Below are 19,421 nucleotides of genomic sequence, written 5' to 3'. Positions count from 1 at the left end.
ATTATGTCAATGCTTGCCAGGTATGTGCTGCTAACAAGTCTTCTCGTAAACATCCTTCTGGGGAGTTGCGACCCCTGCCAATACCACAACGTCCTTGGTCAGACGTCTCTGTAGACTTTGTGACGGGATTACCGGCCTCGAAAGGAAATACCACCATTCTCACAGTCGTGGACAGGTTCTCTAAAATGGCACACTTCCTTGCACTCCCGAAACTCCCCTCAGCTAAAGACACTGCCGAGTTAATGATACACCAGGTATTCAAGTTCCATGGTTTCCCCAAGAATGTGGTATCCGATAGGGGTCCCCAATTCGTTTTGCAATCTCATAGGTGCTACTGTCAGTCTGTCATCTGGGTTTCACCCTGAAACCAACGGACAAACCGAGAGTCTGAACCAGGACCTGGAGACTGGGGTCCGATGTCTCGCTTCATAGGAGCCACGATCCTGGTCTCAGAAACCGGTCTGGGTCGAATTCTCTCACAATTCCCTCCCCACTGCATCCACTGGTCTATCGCCTTTTCACGTTGTGCATGGTTACCAACTATCTCTATTTCCTGCCATAGGCCCAGAGTCCACAGTTCCAGCAGCATTGACCTTGGTGAGACGCTGCAGGAGGACCTGGGAGCGAGCCCGCCAGATGCTGCTGCGCCAGGGACGGTCCTACAAAACCGCTGCTGACCGTCGGAGGACACCGGCCCCGAACTACAAAGTGGGTCAGCGTGTTTGGCTCTCTACCAAACATATTCCACTCCAGGTGGAGTCCAGGAAGCTCGCTCCCAGGTTCGTTGGGCCCTTCCCCATCACAAAGATCATCAACCCTGTCACCGTGATGCGGCATCCCTCAGGGTTTTATCCTTTTCCCCTTTTTTATTTGACTAATAAAACTAAAAACGTAATTGTTGAAATCTTTGCTGGTTTATTAAAAAAGAAAAACTGAAATATCACACAGCCATTAGTATTCAGACCCTTTGCTGTGACACTTATATATTTAACACGGGTGCTGTCCATTTCTTCTGATCATCCTTAAAATGGTTCTACACCTTCATTGGAGCTCAGCTGTGTTTGATTATACCGATTGGACTTGATTAGGAAAGCCACACACCTGTCTATATAAGACCTTACAGCTCACAGTGCATGTCAGAGCAAATGAGAATCATGAGGTTAAAGGAACTGCCTGAAGAGCTCAGAGACAGAATTGTGGCAAGGCACAGATCTGGCCAAGGTTACAAAAAAATGTCTGCTGCACTTAAGGTTCCTAAGAGCACAGTGGCCTCCATAATCCTGAATTTGAAGACATTTGGGACGATCAGAACCCTTCCTAAGAGCTGGCCGTCCGGCCAAACTGAGCAATCGGGGGAGAAGAGTCTTGGTGAGAGAGGTAAAGAAGAACCCAAAGATCACTGTGGCTGAGCTCCAGAGATGCAGTCGGGAGATGGGAGAAAGTTCTAGAAAGTCAACCATCACTGCAGCCCTCCACCAGTCGGGGTTTTATGGCAGAATGGCCCGACAGAAGCCTCTCCTCAGTGCAAGACACATGAAAGCTCGCATGGAGTTTGCTAAAAAAAACTCCTGAAGGACTCCAAGATGGTAAGAAATAAGGTTCTCTGGTCTGATGAGACCAAGATAGAAATTGTTGGCCTTAATTCTAAGTGGCATGTGTGGAGAAAAGCAGGCACTGCTGCTCATAGCCTGTCCAATACAGTCCCAACAGTGAAGCATGGTGGTGGCAGCATCATGCTGTGGGGGTGTTTTTCAGCTGCAGGCACAGGGGGACTGGTTGCAATCGAAGCAAAGATGAATGCGGCCAAGTACAGGGATATCCTGGACGAAAACCTTCTCCAGAGTGCGCAGAAACTCAGACTAGGCCGAAGGTTCACCTTCAAAAAAGACAATGACCCTAAGCACACGGCTAAAATACCGAAGGAGTGGCTTCAGAACAACTCAGTGACTGTTTTTGAATGGCCCAACCAGAGCCCTGACTTAAACCCAATTAATTGAGCATCTCTAGAAAGACCTGAAAATGGCTGCCCACCAATGTTCACCATCCAACCTGACAGAACTGGAGAGGATCTGCAAGGAGGAATGACAGATGATCCCCAAATCCCAGTGTGAAAAACTTGTTGCATCTTCCCAAAAAGAAAAAAAAAAAAAAAAAAAGAAATTAGGCTCACATTAAATCAATCAAAATATGGTACTTCAAAACGATATATTAATCTCCAATACTTGGTTGGGAATCCCAGTTCTTCTTAGTTTTTGGGTCTGGTGTCCCTCATTTTCCTCTTGATAATTCCCCATATATTCTCAATGGGGTTTAGATCCGGCGAGTTGGCTGGCCAGTTAAGCACTGTGATGGGCATCAAACCAGGTTTTGGTGCTTCTGGTGGTTATGGGCACCAAACATTCAACATTGCGGTGACCTTGGATTTAAGTAAGTAGAGTTTACCAATACCAATACCTGCCCTGGACATTGCACCCCAAATCATGACTGACTGTGGATATTTCACACTGGACCTCAAGCAGCTTGGGTTCTGTTCTTCACCGTCTTCCTCCAAACCCTTGGACCTTGATTCCCAAATGAAAGGCACACTTTACTTTCATCGGAAAAGAGGACCTCGGACCACTGGCCAACAGTCCAATCCTTGGCCCAGTTGATACGCTTCCTACGTTGGCTCAGGCTCAAAAGCGGCTTGACCCGGGGAACCTGACAGTTGTAGCCCATTTCTCGGATGCGCCTGGATGTGGTGGTTTTTGAAGCTGTGACTCTCGCCTCATTCCACAATTTCTGGATCTCTGCTCGAATTTTGAATCTTCTCTATCTTCTCTCTAAAATCCGCTGAAGCCCACGGTCATCTCTTTTGCTGGTGCATCTTCTCCTGCCACATTTTGTCCTTCCGTTGATATGCTTGGACACAGCACTCTGTGAACAGCCAGCCTACTTATCTATGAACTTTTGTGGCTTACCCATCCTATGGAGGGCATCAATGATGGTCTTCTGGCCAGTTGTCAAGTTGGCAGTTGTTAAATATATTGTATTTATTTGCTTAGCTTGCATTAGTATTATGGAAGATTTTGAGAAAGGAGGATGTCTGGCCTTCAAGAAGATGACTCAGCAGGAATCATCCGATGGTAGGGCGCCTTGACCAAGGACGTGGTCGGGGACTGGCAGGTGTTGGTCCCATGTCTTCACCTTGAAACCTTCCCCTTAGTGTGTTGTGTCTTGTTGCTTCGAACGTTATGTCTTGTAAAACCTTCCTATTTCAAATAAATGCAGGAGCGACGGGAGAGATTGTTTAGAGCGTGATGCGAGGCTGTAATCGGAACAATCTCCCATACGCCCTCCTCATGAGATAAAGAAACCAGTGTCTTCATTCCATTTGTGTCTATTTATAAGTGTTGGGTGAGATAGATCCAACAGCAGTCTTCCCCATATTGAACCAAACTGAAGCAATTGAATGACACCTGGGGAAACCTGTGCAGGTGCTTTGAGTTTAAAAGATTAGCGGTGTGTGACACTCATTTTAAAACATTTATGGCCTGCAAAATTTGGGCTGATTTCTTCACAGTATTAAAAATTTTTGAATTCGTGATTTTGTGGGTTTTATGAGCTGGAAGCCCAAATGATGTAAAAATAAACAAATAAATACTTGAAATTGTGGGCCCTGAATCTATAAACTATGAAAGTTTAACATTTTGAATGGAATTATGGAAAGAAATAAACGTTTTCATGATATTAAAATTTGTTGGAAAGGGTCTGTATATAATCCTACCTATTTAGTAGCTTCAAAGATCTGCCGTTTTCAAGCCACGACCGGGCTACATTATCATGTCAAAGCCGAAAGGTAAGTAAGCAAAGATGTATTTATTCTTTCTCGTGTTTTTTTTTTTTTTTTGGGGGGGTGGGGGAGGGGGGCTGGGGCCTGGGGGTGCAATGCACAGATTAGCATTAGCTAACAATATTGTGAAGTTGTTGACGTGGTGGGTGTAGAGGGATTGGGGGGTTTGGGCTGATTGGAGATGTGTCTACTGCGTGTGCCAAATGAAGTGCAGTTATGAAGTCCAGCCAGCACCAGTGAAAATACTTTGTCTTCACTTGCGCTCGCTTTTTCCCAATACTCTGGGCTCTGGTTACGTGAGTAAAAGATGCTCACCGAGTCACAACTTCCAACTCCCTGCCTGTAACCCTGTTGTCATGGGTAACAGAAGTGAGACTACCTACCTACCTATCTATCTATCAATCAGGCTATCTGTCTCCTTTAAAGTCAGTTCAATTTCTCCATTATATATACTGCTTATCCTCACAGACATCTAAAAAATATGACATTCTAATTTAAAAAAAGGCTTTTTTCTTTTACATTTGACAAACGGGGCAGCACGGTGAACGACTGGTTAGCCCATCTGCCTCACAGTTCTGAGGAGCCGGGTTCAAATCCGGCGTCCCCTGCGTGGGTTTTTTTTCGGGTTCTCCGGTTTCCTCCCGCATCCCTCAAAAAAACATGCACGGTAGGTTAATTGAAGACTTTAACTTGCCCGTAGGTGTGAATGTGAGTGCGAATGGTTGTTTGTTTGTCAAATGGGATAGGGTCCAGCACGCCCGCGACCCTAGTGAGGATAAGCAGTACAGAAGATGCATGGATTGATGCATGTTGACGAAAGGGTTATACATAGAGTTTTAATGTGACTTGGGATATTCATTCAAACATATTCAGATTATTAGGTCATTTCCAAAAGTGAAAATCTAAATTTGGAGCAACTGAAAGGTATTAAAAAGTCAAATATTAATCATCTCCATGCGGGAGCAGAAATGATTACATTCTGCGTGTTTGAGTATGTAATCATTTTAGGGGGCGTACTCTTCTCAAAATGGTTAATTTCCCAGTGGAAGGCAGCAAATTCCCTAACTTAACCTGCCTGAATGCACATCTGGAAAGACACTTATCCACATATTCATGACTGCGGGGGGAAGTGTGTGGATGTGGTGTGTGCGTTATTTCATACCTTTCCTGTGAAACACAGCATTGAGGAAGTCTTGCGCTTGTCTCTCCAGTCGGCTGAGGCGAGTCTGTTCCCGTTTTGCGTCCTCGCCCTCCAACAGCAACTGGCCGCTGGCAACCGTGTCGTCGGAACTGTGATCCTGCGAGAAGACGGGTTGGAATATTAGAAACATGAGTTTAGCATGTGTGAATGATGGTTCAATTTCAGCCATGGGTCCCTGAGACTTTATTGTATGTCCTGTTATGACAGACCTATCCACCCAATTTCGTGTTGGTCAGTGAATCTGTTGTCCGGAGTTGATTTTTTTCCCAACTTTACAGGTCGCTCGACAATGTGAAATAGTTCTGACAAGTTAAACGGTGGGTTGTACTCTTGCACTCATGTCTTTTTGCGTTTATTTTAGTCTTCAAACCATGTAAGAGCCAATGGAAAAAAAAAAAAAAAAAGCTTAAAGTTAAAACTTCACCAAAGTTCAAACTAGCAACTTTACATCACAATGAATTCGGACAAACAAAATTCACATAAATTTTGTTTCACAGTATGAGAAACACTAACCTTGTGCCTCATCGGTGGATAGGTAAAGGAATCAACGTTTTATAACATTTGGTTCCATTCATGACTCTTTTTCTCTCCAACTAGGATTTACTTTCATTTTCAAAATTCACCGGTGTCATGTGAAGTTCCTTTTCGTGCCAAAATGCTGAGTTCCCTTCGAAATAAAAGGCTTCATGCTTAAAAAAAGAAGTCAAGTTAAAACTTGCACATATTAACCATTTGACATGATAAAACAGTCACAAATAACTATTTTAACAATGTTATATTTAACTTTTAGCTGAAACAATTAATAAATATGAAGTCAGTTGGGTTAGTTCCACACACATTGCCTTTTAGTTCATAGGTTAGAATTGATACTGGTCATAAAGAACCCAGAGTCAAATGTTCATTTTAGTCTATGCTACGGGCTGCTAAGAAAATGGATGTTCATAATTTGGACACCCATTATGCAAACCATGCAAACCTTTATGATCCAGCCCCCAAAAAGAATCGGAATCGAGAATTGTTTGGAACCGGAATCGGGCCCGGAATCACTCAAAGTCAAACGACGACCAACCCTAATAATGATACAACCCCAATTCCAATGAAGTTGGGACATTGTGTTCAACATAAATAAAAACAGAATACATCCATCCATCCATTTTCTGAGCCGCTTCTCCTCACTAGGGTCGCGGGCGTGCTGGAGACGATCCCAGCTATCATCGGGCAGGAGGCGGGGTACACCCTGAACTGGTTGCCAGCCAATCCCAGGGCACATACAAACAAACAACGATTTGCAAATCATATTCAACATATATTTAATTGAATACACTACAAAGACAACATACTTAATGTTCAAACTGATAAACTTTATTGTTTTCAGCAAATAACCATTAACTTAGAATTTGATGGCTGCAACGCGTTCCAAAAAAGCTGGGACCGGGTTATGTTTACCACTGTGTTACATCACCTTTTCTTTTAACAACACTCAATAAACGTTTGGGAACTGAGGAGACTAATTGTTGAAGCTTTGCAGATGGAATTCTTTCCCATTCTTGCTTGATGTACAGCTTCAGCTGTTCAACGGTCCGGGCTCTCCGTTGTCGTATTTTATAATGCGCCACACATTTTCAATGGGAGACAGGTCTGGACTGCAGGCAGGCCAGTCTAGTCTTTTACTACGAAGCCATTGTAACACGCGCAGCATGTGGTTTGGCATTGTCTTGCTGAATTTAGCAGGGGCATCCATGAAAAAGACGTTGCTTGGATGGCAGCATATGTTTCTCCAAAACCTGGATGTACCTTTCAGCATTAATGGTGCCTTCACAGATGTGTAAGTTACCCATGCCATTGGCACTAACACAGCCCCATACCACCAGATGTTGGCTTTTGAACTTTGCGTCCATAACAGTCCGGATGGTTCTTTTCCTCTTTGGCCCGGAGGACACGACGTCCACAATTTCCAAAAACAATTTGAAATGTGGACTCGTCGTACCACAGAACACTTTTCCGCTTTGCATCAGTCCATCTTAGATGAGCTCGGGCCCAGAGAAGCCGGCGGCATTTCTGGGTGTTGTTGATAAATGGCTTTTGCTTTGCATAGTAGAGTTTTAAGTTGCACTTACGGATGTGGCGCCGAACTGTATTTACTGACATTGGTTTTCTGAAGTGTTCCTGAGCCCATGTGGTGATAACCTTTACACATTGATGTTGGTTTTTGATGCCGTGCCGCCTGAGGGATTGAAGGTCACGGGCATTCAATGTTGGTTTTCGGCCTTGCCGCTTACATGCAGCGATTTCTCCAGATTCTCTGAACCTTTTGATTATATTATGAACCGTAAATGATGAAATCCCTAAATTCCTTGCAATTGTACGTTGAGGAACATTGTCCTTAAACTGTTCGACTATTTTCTACCATACTTGTTCACAAAGAGGGGAACCTCGTCCCATCTTTGCTTGTGAATGACTGAGCAATTCAGGGAAGCTCCTTTTATACCCAATCATGGCACCTACCGCTTCCCAATTAGTTCACCTGTGGGATGTTCCAAGCAGGTGTTTGATGAGCATTCCTCAACTTTCTCAGTCTTTTTTGCCACCTGTCCCAGCTTTTTTGGAACGTGTTGCAGCCATAAAATTCCAAGTTAATGATTAATGATTATTTGCTAAAAACAATCAAGTTTATCAGTTTGAACATTAAATATCTTGTCTTCGTAGTGTATTCAATGAAATATAGGTTGAACATTCTTTGCAAATCATTGTATTCTGTTTTTATTTATGTTTAACACAACATCCCAACATCATTGGAATTGGGTTTGGAGATAGATAGATTTTTTTCAACTTTCCAGGGCACTCAGTAGTGCCACTTAGCTCCTTCAAACCAATATAGCTTCCTGTTCAAATTCAGGCATGGGTCCTTGAGACTTTTTCATGCGTCTCATTATAGACATTGACACTCAATTTCACGTCGTTGAAACTGGTGTCAGAGGCTGATTTTTTTCGAACTTTCCATGGAGTTCAACTAAGTGCAAAATAACTGCTTTTGACCAAAATGGGCAACTTCCTGGGACAGTTCCTTTTTTGTGTGTCCTGTTATGATAGAAATGTCCACCTAATTTCATGTTTATTGGTGAAACTGGTATCGAGGGCTAAATTGCTAGAGGCTAACTGACTCCGTACTGTGTTTTTATGTCTCAAAATGATTTATTGTCAAAATGGCTGTCTATTATTGTACTAGAGTGGCTCCAACTACTCGAGACAAATTCCTTGTGTGTTTTTGACATACCTGGCAAATAAAGAGGATTATGATTCTGATATGTATCCAGTGCAAGTGCAGTATGGACGCTCAGGTCAGGCGCATCCAACCTATACATCATCCATCATCCATCCATTTTCTAAACCGATTCAGGAAGCGAAAACCGTCACAGTTGCTCAACAACAGACAACAGACGCGCAACAAGCCATGGCGGATGAAGGAACATTAAATAGTAAGTGGCGAAAAGAAGATGCCTTAGAACTGATAAATACTGTATATGGGGGGGACCGCTCAGTTCAAGCACAAAATCCTTGATATTGCCACAAATGGGTCATGAGACGTAAACGCAGGACCATATTTACAGTACCTCAGTAAACAGAAGGCGCCACGTTTGTACACATGCGCAACGGACATCGGGTTTTGTGCACATGCGAGTGACGTCACAGACTCTTTCCATCCACATGATAAGTGGCATTTGTTTTTGTAATGTGAATGACTAAATAAAATAGGATTTAACAAAAAATCTGTATTGGAGATCATGTCCTGCAGTGTGAACGTCGCCTTTGAAAAGATCCTTCAATGACCAAATATGGTAATTTCACCAAAGAATGCTTTAAATGGGAGAAGAGGAAGCAGTGTAAGCATGTATGCGTGGGCCCTAACCCTGTGTGTATGTGTGTGTGTGTCTGTGTGTGCGCGCGCGCACATGTGTGTGCTCATGGTGCAAGACAAAGAGCAGCATTGATTTAACTGCCTCGCTCTCGATGTCGACGTTCGGCGTTCAATCGATGAATCAATGAATCTCGGCGCAAAACAAAATACAAAAAGATGATACTGAACATGGTAATACGATAGTGATGTCTTATTTGACCATCTCGCTGAATCGCCGCTCTGGCTGTGTTTTTTTTTACATCGATTTCCATCTTAATTTTTATGCGTGCGAATGCTGCTTGATAAAAAAAAAAAAAAAAAAAACTGTCAGGGAAGAGCTAACGCTTCTTAACGGGACAGATGGGCAGGACAAAAGGGAGGGTGGGGGGTTTTGTTTTGAGGATATTTTTAGGAGGCAGATGGCTAACCTGGGAGTTCATAGCAGGGTCAAGTCTAAGAATAAGAGACGCTCGACGAGGACAGAATTTTCTTACTTCCTTGTACTTGTCTTAAGCACCTCCTCCTCCTTGAAAGGAAAACAATACTGCAAGTGATGCAGCGCAATTAAGAAGCAAGAAGAAGAGGGAGAGAAGGTCCCCAACTAAACTCCAGTAATTCGTCGTCGTTCAAAAATAGCTAAGGGAAAATAGGCGACTTAGTATTGTTGTATGCTCTTTTTGTGTGTGTTGCTGCTTCGAGTATGTAGCAGTTGGCTAAAGATTTATAATTATCATCACATCTATGCTAATTTCCGTTAGCCCGTCTATTGCGTTTCACAGTATATATAAGCATTAAGCTAGCTGACTGTTTGGTTGAACATTTTTGGTGTTTGAATACACAATGTTTAATTCTCTTTTTTTTGCATGTCAGTTTTACAGTAATCAAACAGCTTGAAGCAAGCATGCTTTGACTCTTGTTTAGAGAACTGTGTGAGGGAGAGACAGAAAAGACGTTAAGGAATATTTGTCTTTTAATAAGTTTAAAAGTGTTTTAATAAGTTTAAAACTGTTTGAAGAGTGTGGCAGGGGTAAAACAAAGATATATATATTTTTTAGATGGTCTCTCTATATCAACAAACTATGTGTGGCCAGAGCACTGATGATCCCCAGGGATCCAACACACCCACACCATGGATTGTTCAGACTGCTGGCCTCCGGCAAGAGGTTCTGCAGTATCCATAACAGAAACACCAGGTTTTTCAATATCTTCATCCCACATCCATCAAATCAACTGATTGATTGATCAAGCTATCTATTTATCTATCCATGGAACATTTACCTTATAACATCTTTACAATATAAAAGTGCAAAAGGAGTAGCTAGCAGGATTCACTTTGAACGTTAGCCATCGATGGTTTGCCAAACAAAATGGCATCAAAAACAAACAAACAAACCAAAAAAAAAAAGCAAGCAAAAAAGGTCCAGCCGATGTTGACAACCTTACCTTGATATTCTCACGTCGCAGGCAGCAGAAGAGACAGTTGTCATCAAACGACCAGTCGGACACTTCCTCGGGCTCACAATCTGCAAAACACAGACGCTTTATTGTAAAGGGCTAACAGGAAGTGGACACAAGATGGCAAGATGGTGTTCGGAAACGAGTTGACGGTCCAGATGTAAAACAAGTTATGTGTGAAAAGCAGCTATGGGACAATTTTACAGAATAGCATTTAAAAGAGGCTAACGTGCATACTAAGGATATGCTAGCTGTGACGCTGATGTAGTGCAGGTGATATGGCCTTTATTGTAAACTAATAGGTTTACATCCAGGTCACAGCTAGCATATCATTAGCATGCAAATGAGCCTTTTCAACATGGATATCCTGCAAAAACTGGCACTTCACTGCATTTCACACAGAACCCAGCCAAGCGGTATTTTCAGAAATCAATGTCATACTTTTTGTGTTGACGGCGACGTGCTCCAAGTAAAAATGTGATGTGGGCGCAAATGTCTCACACAATCAGATGAGTTGACAGCCCCACCAGACCACCTACCCTTGCACCCCCTCCCCCGTATGAGGAATGTGGTCAACGTGGCATCCGGGAGTCATGTGATCCCTCCCCCACCAATTTACGGCATTTAATAAATATATATTTCTGGCCCATTCGCGTCATTTTCACTCACAATACGTTTGGGCCTGCCACGTCGGACCGGCATCTTCCCCCACCATCGGAGCCAACTCACCACCAGGTGGTGATCAGTTGACAGCTCCGCCCCTCTCTTCACCCGAGTGTCCAAGACATGCGGCCGCAAGTCCGATGACACGACCACAAAGGCGATCATCGAACTGCGACCTAGGGTGTCCTGGTGCCAAGTGCACGTGTGGACACCCTTATGCTTGAACATGGTGTTCGTTATGAACAATCCGTGACGAGCACAGAAGTCCAATAACAGAACACCACTCGGGTTCTGATCGGGGGGGGGGGGGGCGTTCCTCCCAATCACGCTCTTCCAGGTCTCACTGTCATTGCCCACGTGAGCATTGAAGTCCCCCAGCAGAACGATGGAGTCCCCAGCAGGCTGATTGTTGTGGAATCCGTTCAGAAACGACGCATAAAATGCGCTGTTAAAACATTTAGCCTTGAGGTTATTTGTACAGAAAACTGTTGTTTATTTAGTAGTTAGCCAAGCGCTTGTGCTACTCTCTTATTTCACGTTCATGCAAAGAGAAGCAATAGCACCCTTGTCCGGAATAAGACGCACATTTTGTCCTAGAAAACATTGTGGAATCCGTTCAGAAATAAAGCTACTACTAGTTGCTGTTTTAACGGTTATCCATGAGTTTTCTTTGTACAGACTGCCATTACGGTAGGTAGCCAAACTCCTTGTTTGTGTTCCATGTCCTTCTCCCTTATTAATGTGTTCACGCTAAGGAATGTAATAGCACGCTCGTCCGTAACAAGAAGCATGTTTTGCCCTTTGATTCTCTCTCTAATAGTGTGTGCAGTGTGCAGTTCATAACTCAATAACGCACCGCTAAAAATGTTTAGCCATGAGCTTTCTTCCACTAGTGCTTTGTTTAGTAGTTTCTTTTGAGGACATTTTGATTGGTCCATATAAGACAAATGCTAAAGTGAGCTCTGTGGGTGTGTGTGTATGTGTGTGTGTGTGTGTGTGTGTCTGTGTGCATTTGTTTGCGTGTGTGTTACCTTGGAAAGTAGTGCTATCTTTGACTACTCCCGGCCCAAACAAGCCTTCCAGGATGCTTTCAAAGCCTGCAAAGAAGAGAAGTCGCATTAGCATCCACACCGCCATTGTGTGACCAAAACTAAAAACAGAAACTATACAAACACACATTTGACTAGTGTAAATGAGAGCATTTGAGTAGTGTAAATGAGAGGATTTGACTAGTGTAAATGAGAGCATTTGAGTAGTGTAAATAAGAGCATTTTACTAGTGTAAATGAGAGCATTTGAGTAGTGTAAATAAGAGCATTTGACTAGTGTAAATGAGAGCATTTAAGTAGTGTCAATGAAAAAAACAAAATCTTGGGAGATTTATTTTTAGATATATAGATACATTTTGACAAATAGTTATAGACTTATAACTATAGATCAACACATAGATAAGATAGATAGATAGATAGATAAATAGAATTGATCTATCTATAATCTAATAGATATAGAATGTATATAGTTATGTCTTTAACCATGTCAACATTTATCAATCTATAATCTATCTATCCATCCATCCATCTATCCATCCATCCATCCATCTATCTAGCACTCTTAAAATAAATCTCCCACAAGTATGTATGCGAGCATTTGAGATGGAAATGTGAAAGGATTTGAGTATATTTTATGAATGGATTTGAGGACGGTATGTGAATAGATCTGACATGTTCATGTGAGTGTGTTTGACCTGTATGTGTGGAAACATTTGAGGCGTGTATGTGAGCGTGTATTTATATGAGTTGAAAGGTAAGCGGTTTCAAAATCAAATATGGCATTGACCAACAGCCATAAAGTGCAATAGTAAGCCTAACTTAAGCAGTAGCGTTACATAGGATTATACATACATATATATTTTTAATGTATATATGTCGTGTACTTGTTGATTATTGTTTTACAATAACGCTTTTCCTCATTGATCTAAAATGACTGCTTTTAATGTGTAAGTGCTGTAGGATATGACGTAATGGTCGGCCAATCAGAAGCCGTGTCGCGTATGACGTAGGGCGAGGCTGGCTCGTCGATCAAGAGCGAGATGCCATTCTTCTGTCGCGGATGCTGCCGAATAAATGTGTCTTTCGGGCTAAAGCGCAGTGGACGTGTTTACTCCTGGACTCAAGACAGAGTTTCAACACCGCTGCGTTACAGTCTGAAACGTATACGGTTCGTTGCAGGCAAGATGGCCGGAAAGTCGCGTTTAAGCTCCCCTGTGTCGGTGTACCTAATGGGGTGCCCAAAGGGAATGAAGGAATTTAATTGTCGTAGTGAAACTCATGTCATAGATATGCACTCCAGACTACACAGAGTCAGAGTCAAATATGTCATGACTTTTTTAAATATAGGTACCTCACAATAAATTAGAATATAGTTGAAAAGTTTTGCTGCAATGTGCTGCAATCAGCCGGCACGGTGTAAGACTGGTTAGAGTGTAAGCCTCACAGTTCTGAGGAACTGGGTTCAATCCCCGGCCCCGCCTGTGTGGAGTTTGCATGTTCTCCCCATGCCTGCGGAGGTTTTCTCCGGGCACTCCGGTTTCCTCCCACATCCCAAAAACATTCATGGTAGGTTAATTGACAACTCTAAATTGCCCGTAGGCGTGACTGTGAGTGCGAATGGTTGTTTGTTTGTATGTGCCCTGCAATTGGCTGGCAACCAGTTCAGGGTGTACCTCGCCTCCTGCCCGATGACAGCTGGGATAGAGCATTTGAGTAGTGTAAATGAGAGCATTTGACTAGTGAAAATGAGAGCATTTGAGCAGTGTAAATGAGAGCAAGACTCGTACGCATGAGAGTGTTTGAGTAGTACTTATGAGAGCCTTTTAGTAGTTTGTGTGTGTGTGAAAGGATTTGAATAGTAAGTGAGAGAGCTAATCATGAATAATGTCCCTAACGGCCCCTCATACTGTTTCGCTTCCTCTCACTTCAATCCAACAGCACTCTCACACACACACACACACACACACACACACACACACACGCGTAGGGAAGCATGTTCATATACACATGCATGGAGGGACTCACAAGGCATGTAGACACAGCATGCACATCCAACAAAACATTCTGTACATGCATAATAGGGAAGAATGTATACACACACGCACACACGCGCACACTCACACAGAGGTATGTTAAGTATGTTTACAGAGCACTTCCTTGTTTGCAGAGGAAGATGATGTGACAATTCTTTTATTCTGGGGCAAGGCGGACCTAACAATGTGCCTAAGTAACTATTCGCTATATGCGCAGCATCATATGACCTACGCGGCAAAAAGGGATGGATGACTTCCTGTGTCTGCGACGCTAACGAGCAAAAAAAGGATTGATGAAATGACTGTTCGAAGCAGAACTTGCTAAAATTTTGTTTTCTTTATGGCTAGTATCTTCGGACAAATGTAAAATACATGTATATTATTTATTTATACAAATATGATATATGTAAACACAAACAAAGCCTAAACATCGGATAATGTCATCTTTGATGGCTCTGTGGTGACATCTTGTGTTAAAAAAAATGACATTGTAGACGTTTAAAGTTCACACAGGTGTTATGTCACGGTCCCCTGCACCATTCACCCAAGCGAGGAGGAGGTGCTTTTACCCATTGTGCCAAATGCGGAAGTAGGTTGTGCATATACCGCATTGTAACGAAATAATAAGGAATGATATAATTCATTATTGTACCTACGATTCAGCTTCACCCTAAAACGTTTTGGTTAGCTTAATTCTTTGTTTCTGAAAATTAGAATTTTTTTCTATGAATTTTATGTGACTGAAATGACCAATTGAAAAGCTAACTGAATAAACACTTCTAATAACAACTAACACATTTTAAAAAAATCGTAACTGAAAAACAAACAACAACCCATTGTAAAAAATAATGAATGAATGAATTATTTTTTTTTTTAAACAATTTCCAGTGAGACAGCTTGTATGTAATCGGGAAGCGTGTGTAGAAAGTGTATGGAATGTTGCAATTTCTTGCGACTAGCGCACGGCGGCTAAATATAGCGCAGCATGAGCATTCATAATTCAGCATGACCAAAGCCTCGTTCTCAGCCAATCAATAGCTCATTAGGGCCAGAGAGCGGGGTGTGTGTGGGGGGGTGGACTTTGGTCGCAACGGCACTTGACATCCATTCAGCTTCATTCATTATTTACGTGCCTAATTTAGCTGTTAGCGGTAGCATCGGTTCCAAGATTCTTTTTGACTGTAATGGGGAAAAACAAACAAGCCGCAGCGTTGCTGGCCCGGAGACAGTTTCAAACAAATTCTGTTCATGGGAAGTTTTCAATCGATGAGGGTGTGTGTGTGTGTGGGGTGGGGTGGGGGTGGGGGTGGGGGGTTGTTAAGTGTCAATGTGTCCGGCAATTCACACTAGCTGCCTTCTTCATCAATGTTAATCCCACTTTGGTTGTCATGCTGGGCGGCAGCGGCACTGACTCGAACCAGGGCATACTATCTAGCTAGTCATTTGGGGGCCTACAGCAAACATAGTCTACCCTAACCCCCACACATCCCACACATCAGTCTCGTTGCCGTGCGGCTCCTCAGAAATGATGCCGGCTTTTACGAAAGCTCGAACAACAGTGCAAGCAGACACGTGAGCCCAAGCATCCACAATCCATTCACAAATTGTGGCGTAACTCGCCCGGCGCTTCCTCATAGTCTTAGTAAAGCTGTGTTCGCCATCTGTCATCCATCGCTCCCACGCCACTCGCAACTTCACTTTGAACGCCCTGTTTACACCGATGTCTAGCGGTTGGAGTTCCTTCGTCAAGCCTCCCGGAATGATGGAAAGCTCCGAGTTATTGCACTCAGTCGAATGGTGACTGTAGAGACGCTTCTCCCGGCTGTTCTTTGCTCATAAATCCATTGCTCGAGTTGGTCTTCCAACTCGGGCCACCTCGCCTTGTTTCCGCGGAAACTCAGCTTCGTCTTCTTGACTTGGCGAAGCTCGTTTTCCTGGTTCCTCCACTTGCTTCATCAGAACTGTGAGGCAGACGCTCTAACCAGTCGGCCACTGTGCCGCCGGCGCCCAGTCCATTTTGGAGAAAATTTAAGACTTTTAAGTGCGCCTTATGGTGGTGAAAATACGGCAATATAGTTTATCATTTCAACCGCTGTTATACTCACATCTCGCATCATGTCGCTCATGTGACTCTCTGCTTTAGCTCTATATTCTACTGACACTGACAGCAGTGCTATTGCTACTCTTCTTTTCCTTTCGGCTTGTCCCTTTAGGGGTCGCCACTGCGCGTCCTTTTCCATGTAAGCCTATCTCCTCCATCCTCCTCTCGAACACCAACTGCCATCATGTCTTCCCTCACGACATCCATCAACCTTCTCTTTGGTCTTCCTCTAGCTCTCTTGCCTGGCAGCTCCATCCTCATCATCCTTCTACCAATATACTCACTATTTCTCCTCTGGACGTGTCCAAAACATCGAAGTCTGCTCTCTCTAACTTTGTCTCCAAAACATCGAACCTTGGCTGACCCTCTGAAGAGCTCATTTCTAATTTGATCCAACCTGGTCACTCCGAGAGCGAACCTCAACATCTTCATTTCCGCCACCTCCAGCTCTGCTTCCTGTTGTCTCTTCAGTGCCACTGTCTCTAATCCGTACATCATGGCTGGCCTCACCACTGTTTTATAAACTTTGCCCTTCATTCTAGCAGAGACTCTTCTGTCACATAACACACCTGCTGACACCTTCCTCCACCCGTTCCAACCTGCTTGGACCCGTTTCTTCGCTTCCTGACCACACTCACCATTGCTCTGGACGGTTGACCCCAAGTATCTAAAGTCCTCTACCCTTGCTATCTCTTCTCCCTGTAGCCTCACTCTTCCCCCACCACCCCTCTCATTCATGCACATATATTCTGTTTTACTTCGGCTAATCTTCATTCCTCTTCTCTCCAGTGCATGCCTCCACCTTTCTAACTGGTCCTCCACCTGCTCCCTCCTTTCACTGCAGATCACAATGTCATCTGCAAACATCATGGTCCACGGGGATTCCAGTCTAACCCCATCTGTCAGCCTATCCATCACCACTGCAAACAGGAAGGGGCTCAGGGCTGATCCCTGATGCAGTCCCACCTCCACCTTAAATTTGTCTGTCACAACTACCACACACCTCACCGCTGTTCTGCTGCCCTCGTACATGTCCTGTATTATTCTAACATCTCTGCCACTCCAGACTTCCGCATGCAGTACCACAGTTCCTCTCTGGGTACTCTGTCATAGGCTTTCTCTAGATCTACAAAGACACAATGTAGCTCCTTCTGACCTTCTCTGTACTTTTCCATCAACATCCTCAAGGCAAATAATGCATCTGTGGTATTCTTTCTAGGCATGAAACCCTACTGTTGCTCACAAATACTCACTTCTGTCTGAGTCTAGCCTCCACTACTCTTTCCCATAACTTCATGGTGTGGCTCATGAACTTTATTCCTCTATAGTTGCCACAGCTCTGCACATCACCGTTGTTCGTAAAAATGGGCACCAGCACACTTTTCCTCCATTCCTCGGGCGTCTTCTCACCCGCTAGAATTCTATTGAACAAGCTGGTCAAAAACTCCACAGCCACCTCTCCTAGATGCTTCCATACCTCCACAGGAATGTCATCCGGACCAACTGCCTTTCCATTTTTCATCCTCTTTAATGACTTTCTAACTTCCCCCTTACTAATCATTGCCACTTCCTGGTCCACCACACTTGCCTCTTCTACTCTCCCTTCTCTATCATTTTCCTCATTCATCAACTCCTCGAAGTATTCTTTCCATCTACCTAGCACACTGCTGGCACCAGTCAACATATTTCCATCTCTATCCTTAATCACCCTAACCTGCTGCACATCCTTCCCATCTCTATCCCTCTGTCTGGCCAGCCTGTATAGATCCCTTTTCTCCTTCTTTAGTGTCCAACCTGGCATACATGTCATCATATGCCATATCCTAATATTCCTCCCCACCACCAGAGTCATCTTACACACCACCATCCTATGCTGTCCAGCCACACTCTCCCCTACCACTACCTTACAGTCGGTAACCTCCTTCAGATTACATCGTCTGCACAAGATGTAATCCACCTGCGTGCTTCTACCTCCGCTCTTGTAGGTCACCCTATGTTCCTGGCTCTTCTGGAAAAAAGTGTTCACTACAGGCATTTGCATCCCTTTTGCAAAGTCTACCACCATCTGTCCCTCCAAGTTTCTTTCCTGGATGCCGTACTTACCCATCACTTCTTCATCACCCTTATTTCTTTCACCAACATGTCCATTACAATCTGCACCAATCACAACTCTGTCTCTCTGTCTCAGATGCTCAGAACTACATCATCTAGCTCCTTCCAGAATTTCTCTTTCACCTCTAGGTCACATCCTACCTGTGGGGCATAGCCGCTAATCACATTATACACAACACCCTCAATTTCAAGTTTCAGCCTCATCACTCGATCTGATACTCTTTTCACCTCCAAGACATTCTTAGCCAACTCTTCTTTTAAAATAACCCCGACTCCATTTCTCTTCCCATCTACACCATGGTCAAATAATTTAAAGCCTGCCCCTAAACTTCTAGCCTTACTGCCTTTCCACCTGGTCTCCTGGACACACAATATATCAACCTTTCTCCTAATCATCATGTCAACCAACTCCCGAGATTTTCCTGTCATAGCCCCAATATTCAAAGTCCCCACATTCAGTTGTAGGCTCTGTGCTTTCCTCTTCTCTTTCTGCCGAAGAACCGGATTTCCACCTCTTCTTCTTCTTCTTCGACTTCGACCCACAGTAGCTGAATTTCCAACGGTGCCCTGCAGGTTGACGGCGCCGGTGGCGGCCGTTGTTAACCCGGGCCACGATCGATCCGGAATTCTTTGGACGAACGCTCATATTTGTTTGGCAAAGTTTTAAGCCGATGCCCTTCCTGACGCAACCCTCTGCATTTATCCGGGATTGGGACCGGCCTACAGTTTGCACTGGCTTGTGCCCCCCATAGGGCTGCATTAGCAGTGCTACTGCTACTGATAAGCGCTTAATTACACAGTATTAAATTTTTACAAGGCATGAAGTTAAATCAATAAGTCAATATGCTACTGTGATTGAAGGTTTTTCTTTTTACAATTCAATAGTAAAATAAAGATTTGTTCTTCATATCAATTCATCATCATATTTAGGTCTGGCCTACAGGAAAGAGTTGTTTATTTGTCGGCTATATCCATTGCTGTGTTCGTCATACTATAGAATAATTTCTTTCTTACTGAATGTAAACCGATGCTGCACTCACGATTTAGCCCCACAAACTCTGCCAAGCAACACGTCTTAACA

The 19,421-nt window shown here is 43.6% G+C and overlaps 1 protein-coding gene across 1 annotated transcript in view; it reads right to left on the bottom strand.

Annotated features, from left to right (window-relative positions):
* Positions 1 to 19,421, bottom strand: part of lcor (ligand dependent nuclear receptor corepressor) — a 79,819-nt gene that overhangs the window by 28,402 nt on the left and 31,996 nt on the right. Inside the window, exons 2-4 of the mRNA XM_061770644.1 lie at positions 12,078 to 12,143; positions 10,372 to 10,451; positions 4,995 to 5,130 (exon numbers count right to left, since the gene is read on the bottom strand). Of these exons, the coding sequence (XP_061626628.1) occupies positions 4,995 to 5,130; positions 10,372 to 10,451; positions 12,078 to 12,143 (282 nt within the window). The remainder of the gene's footprint in view (positions 1 to 4,994; positions 5,131 to 10,371; positions 10,452 to 12,077; positions 12,144 to 19,421) is intronic.

This window comes from Phyllopteryx taeniolatus, chromosome 4 (genome assembly GCF_024500385.1).
Source record: "Phyllopteryx taeniolatus isolate TA_2022b chromosome 4, UOR_Ptae_1.2, whole genome shotgun sequence".
NCBI lineage: Eukaryota > Metazoa > Chordata > Actinopteri > Syngnathiformes > Syngnathidae > Phyllopteryx > Phyllopteryx taeniolatus.
The sequence above is the reverse complement of the archived record's forward strand: the minus strand, read 5'-3'. Positions and strand labels throughout refer to the sequence as shown.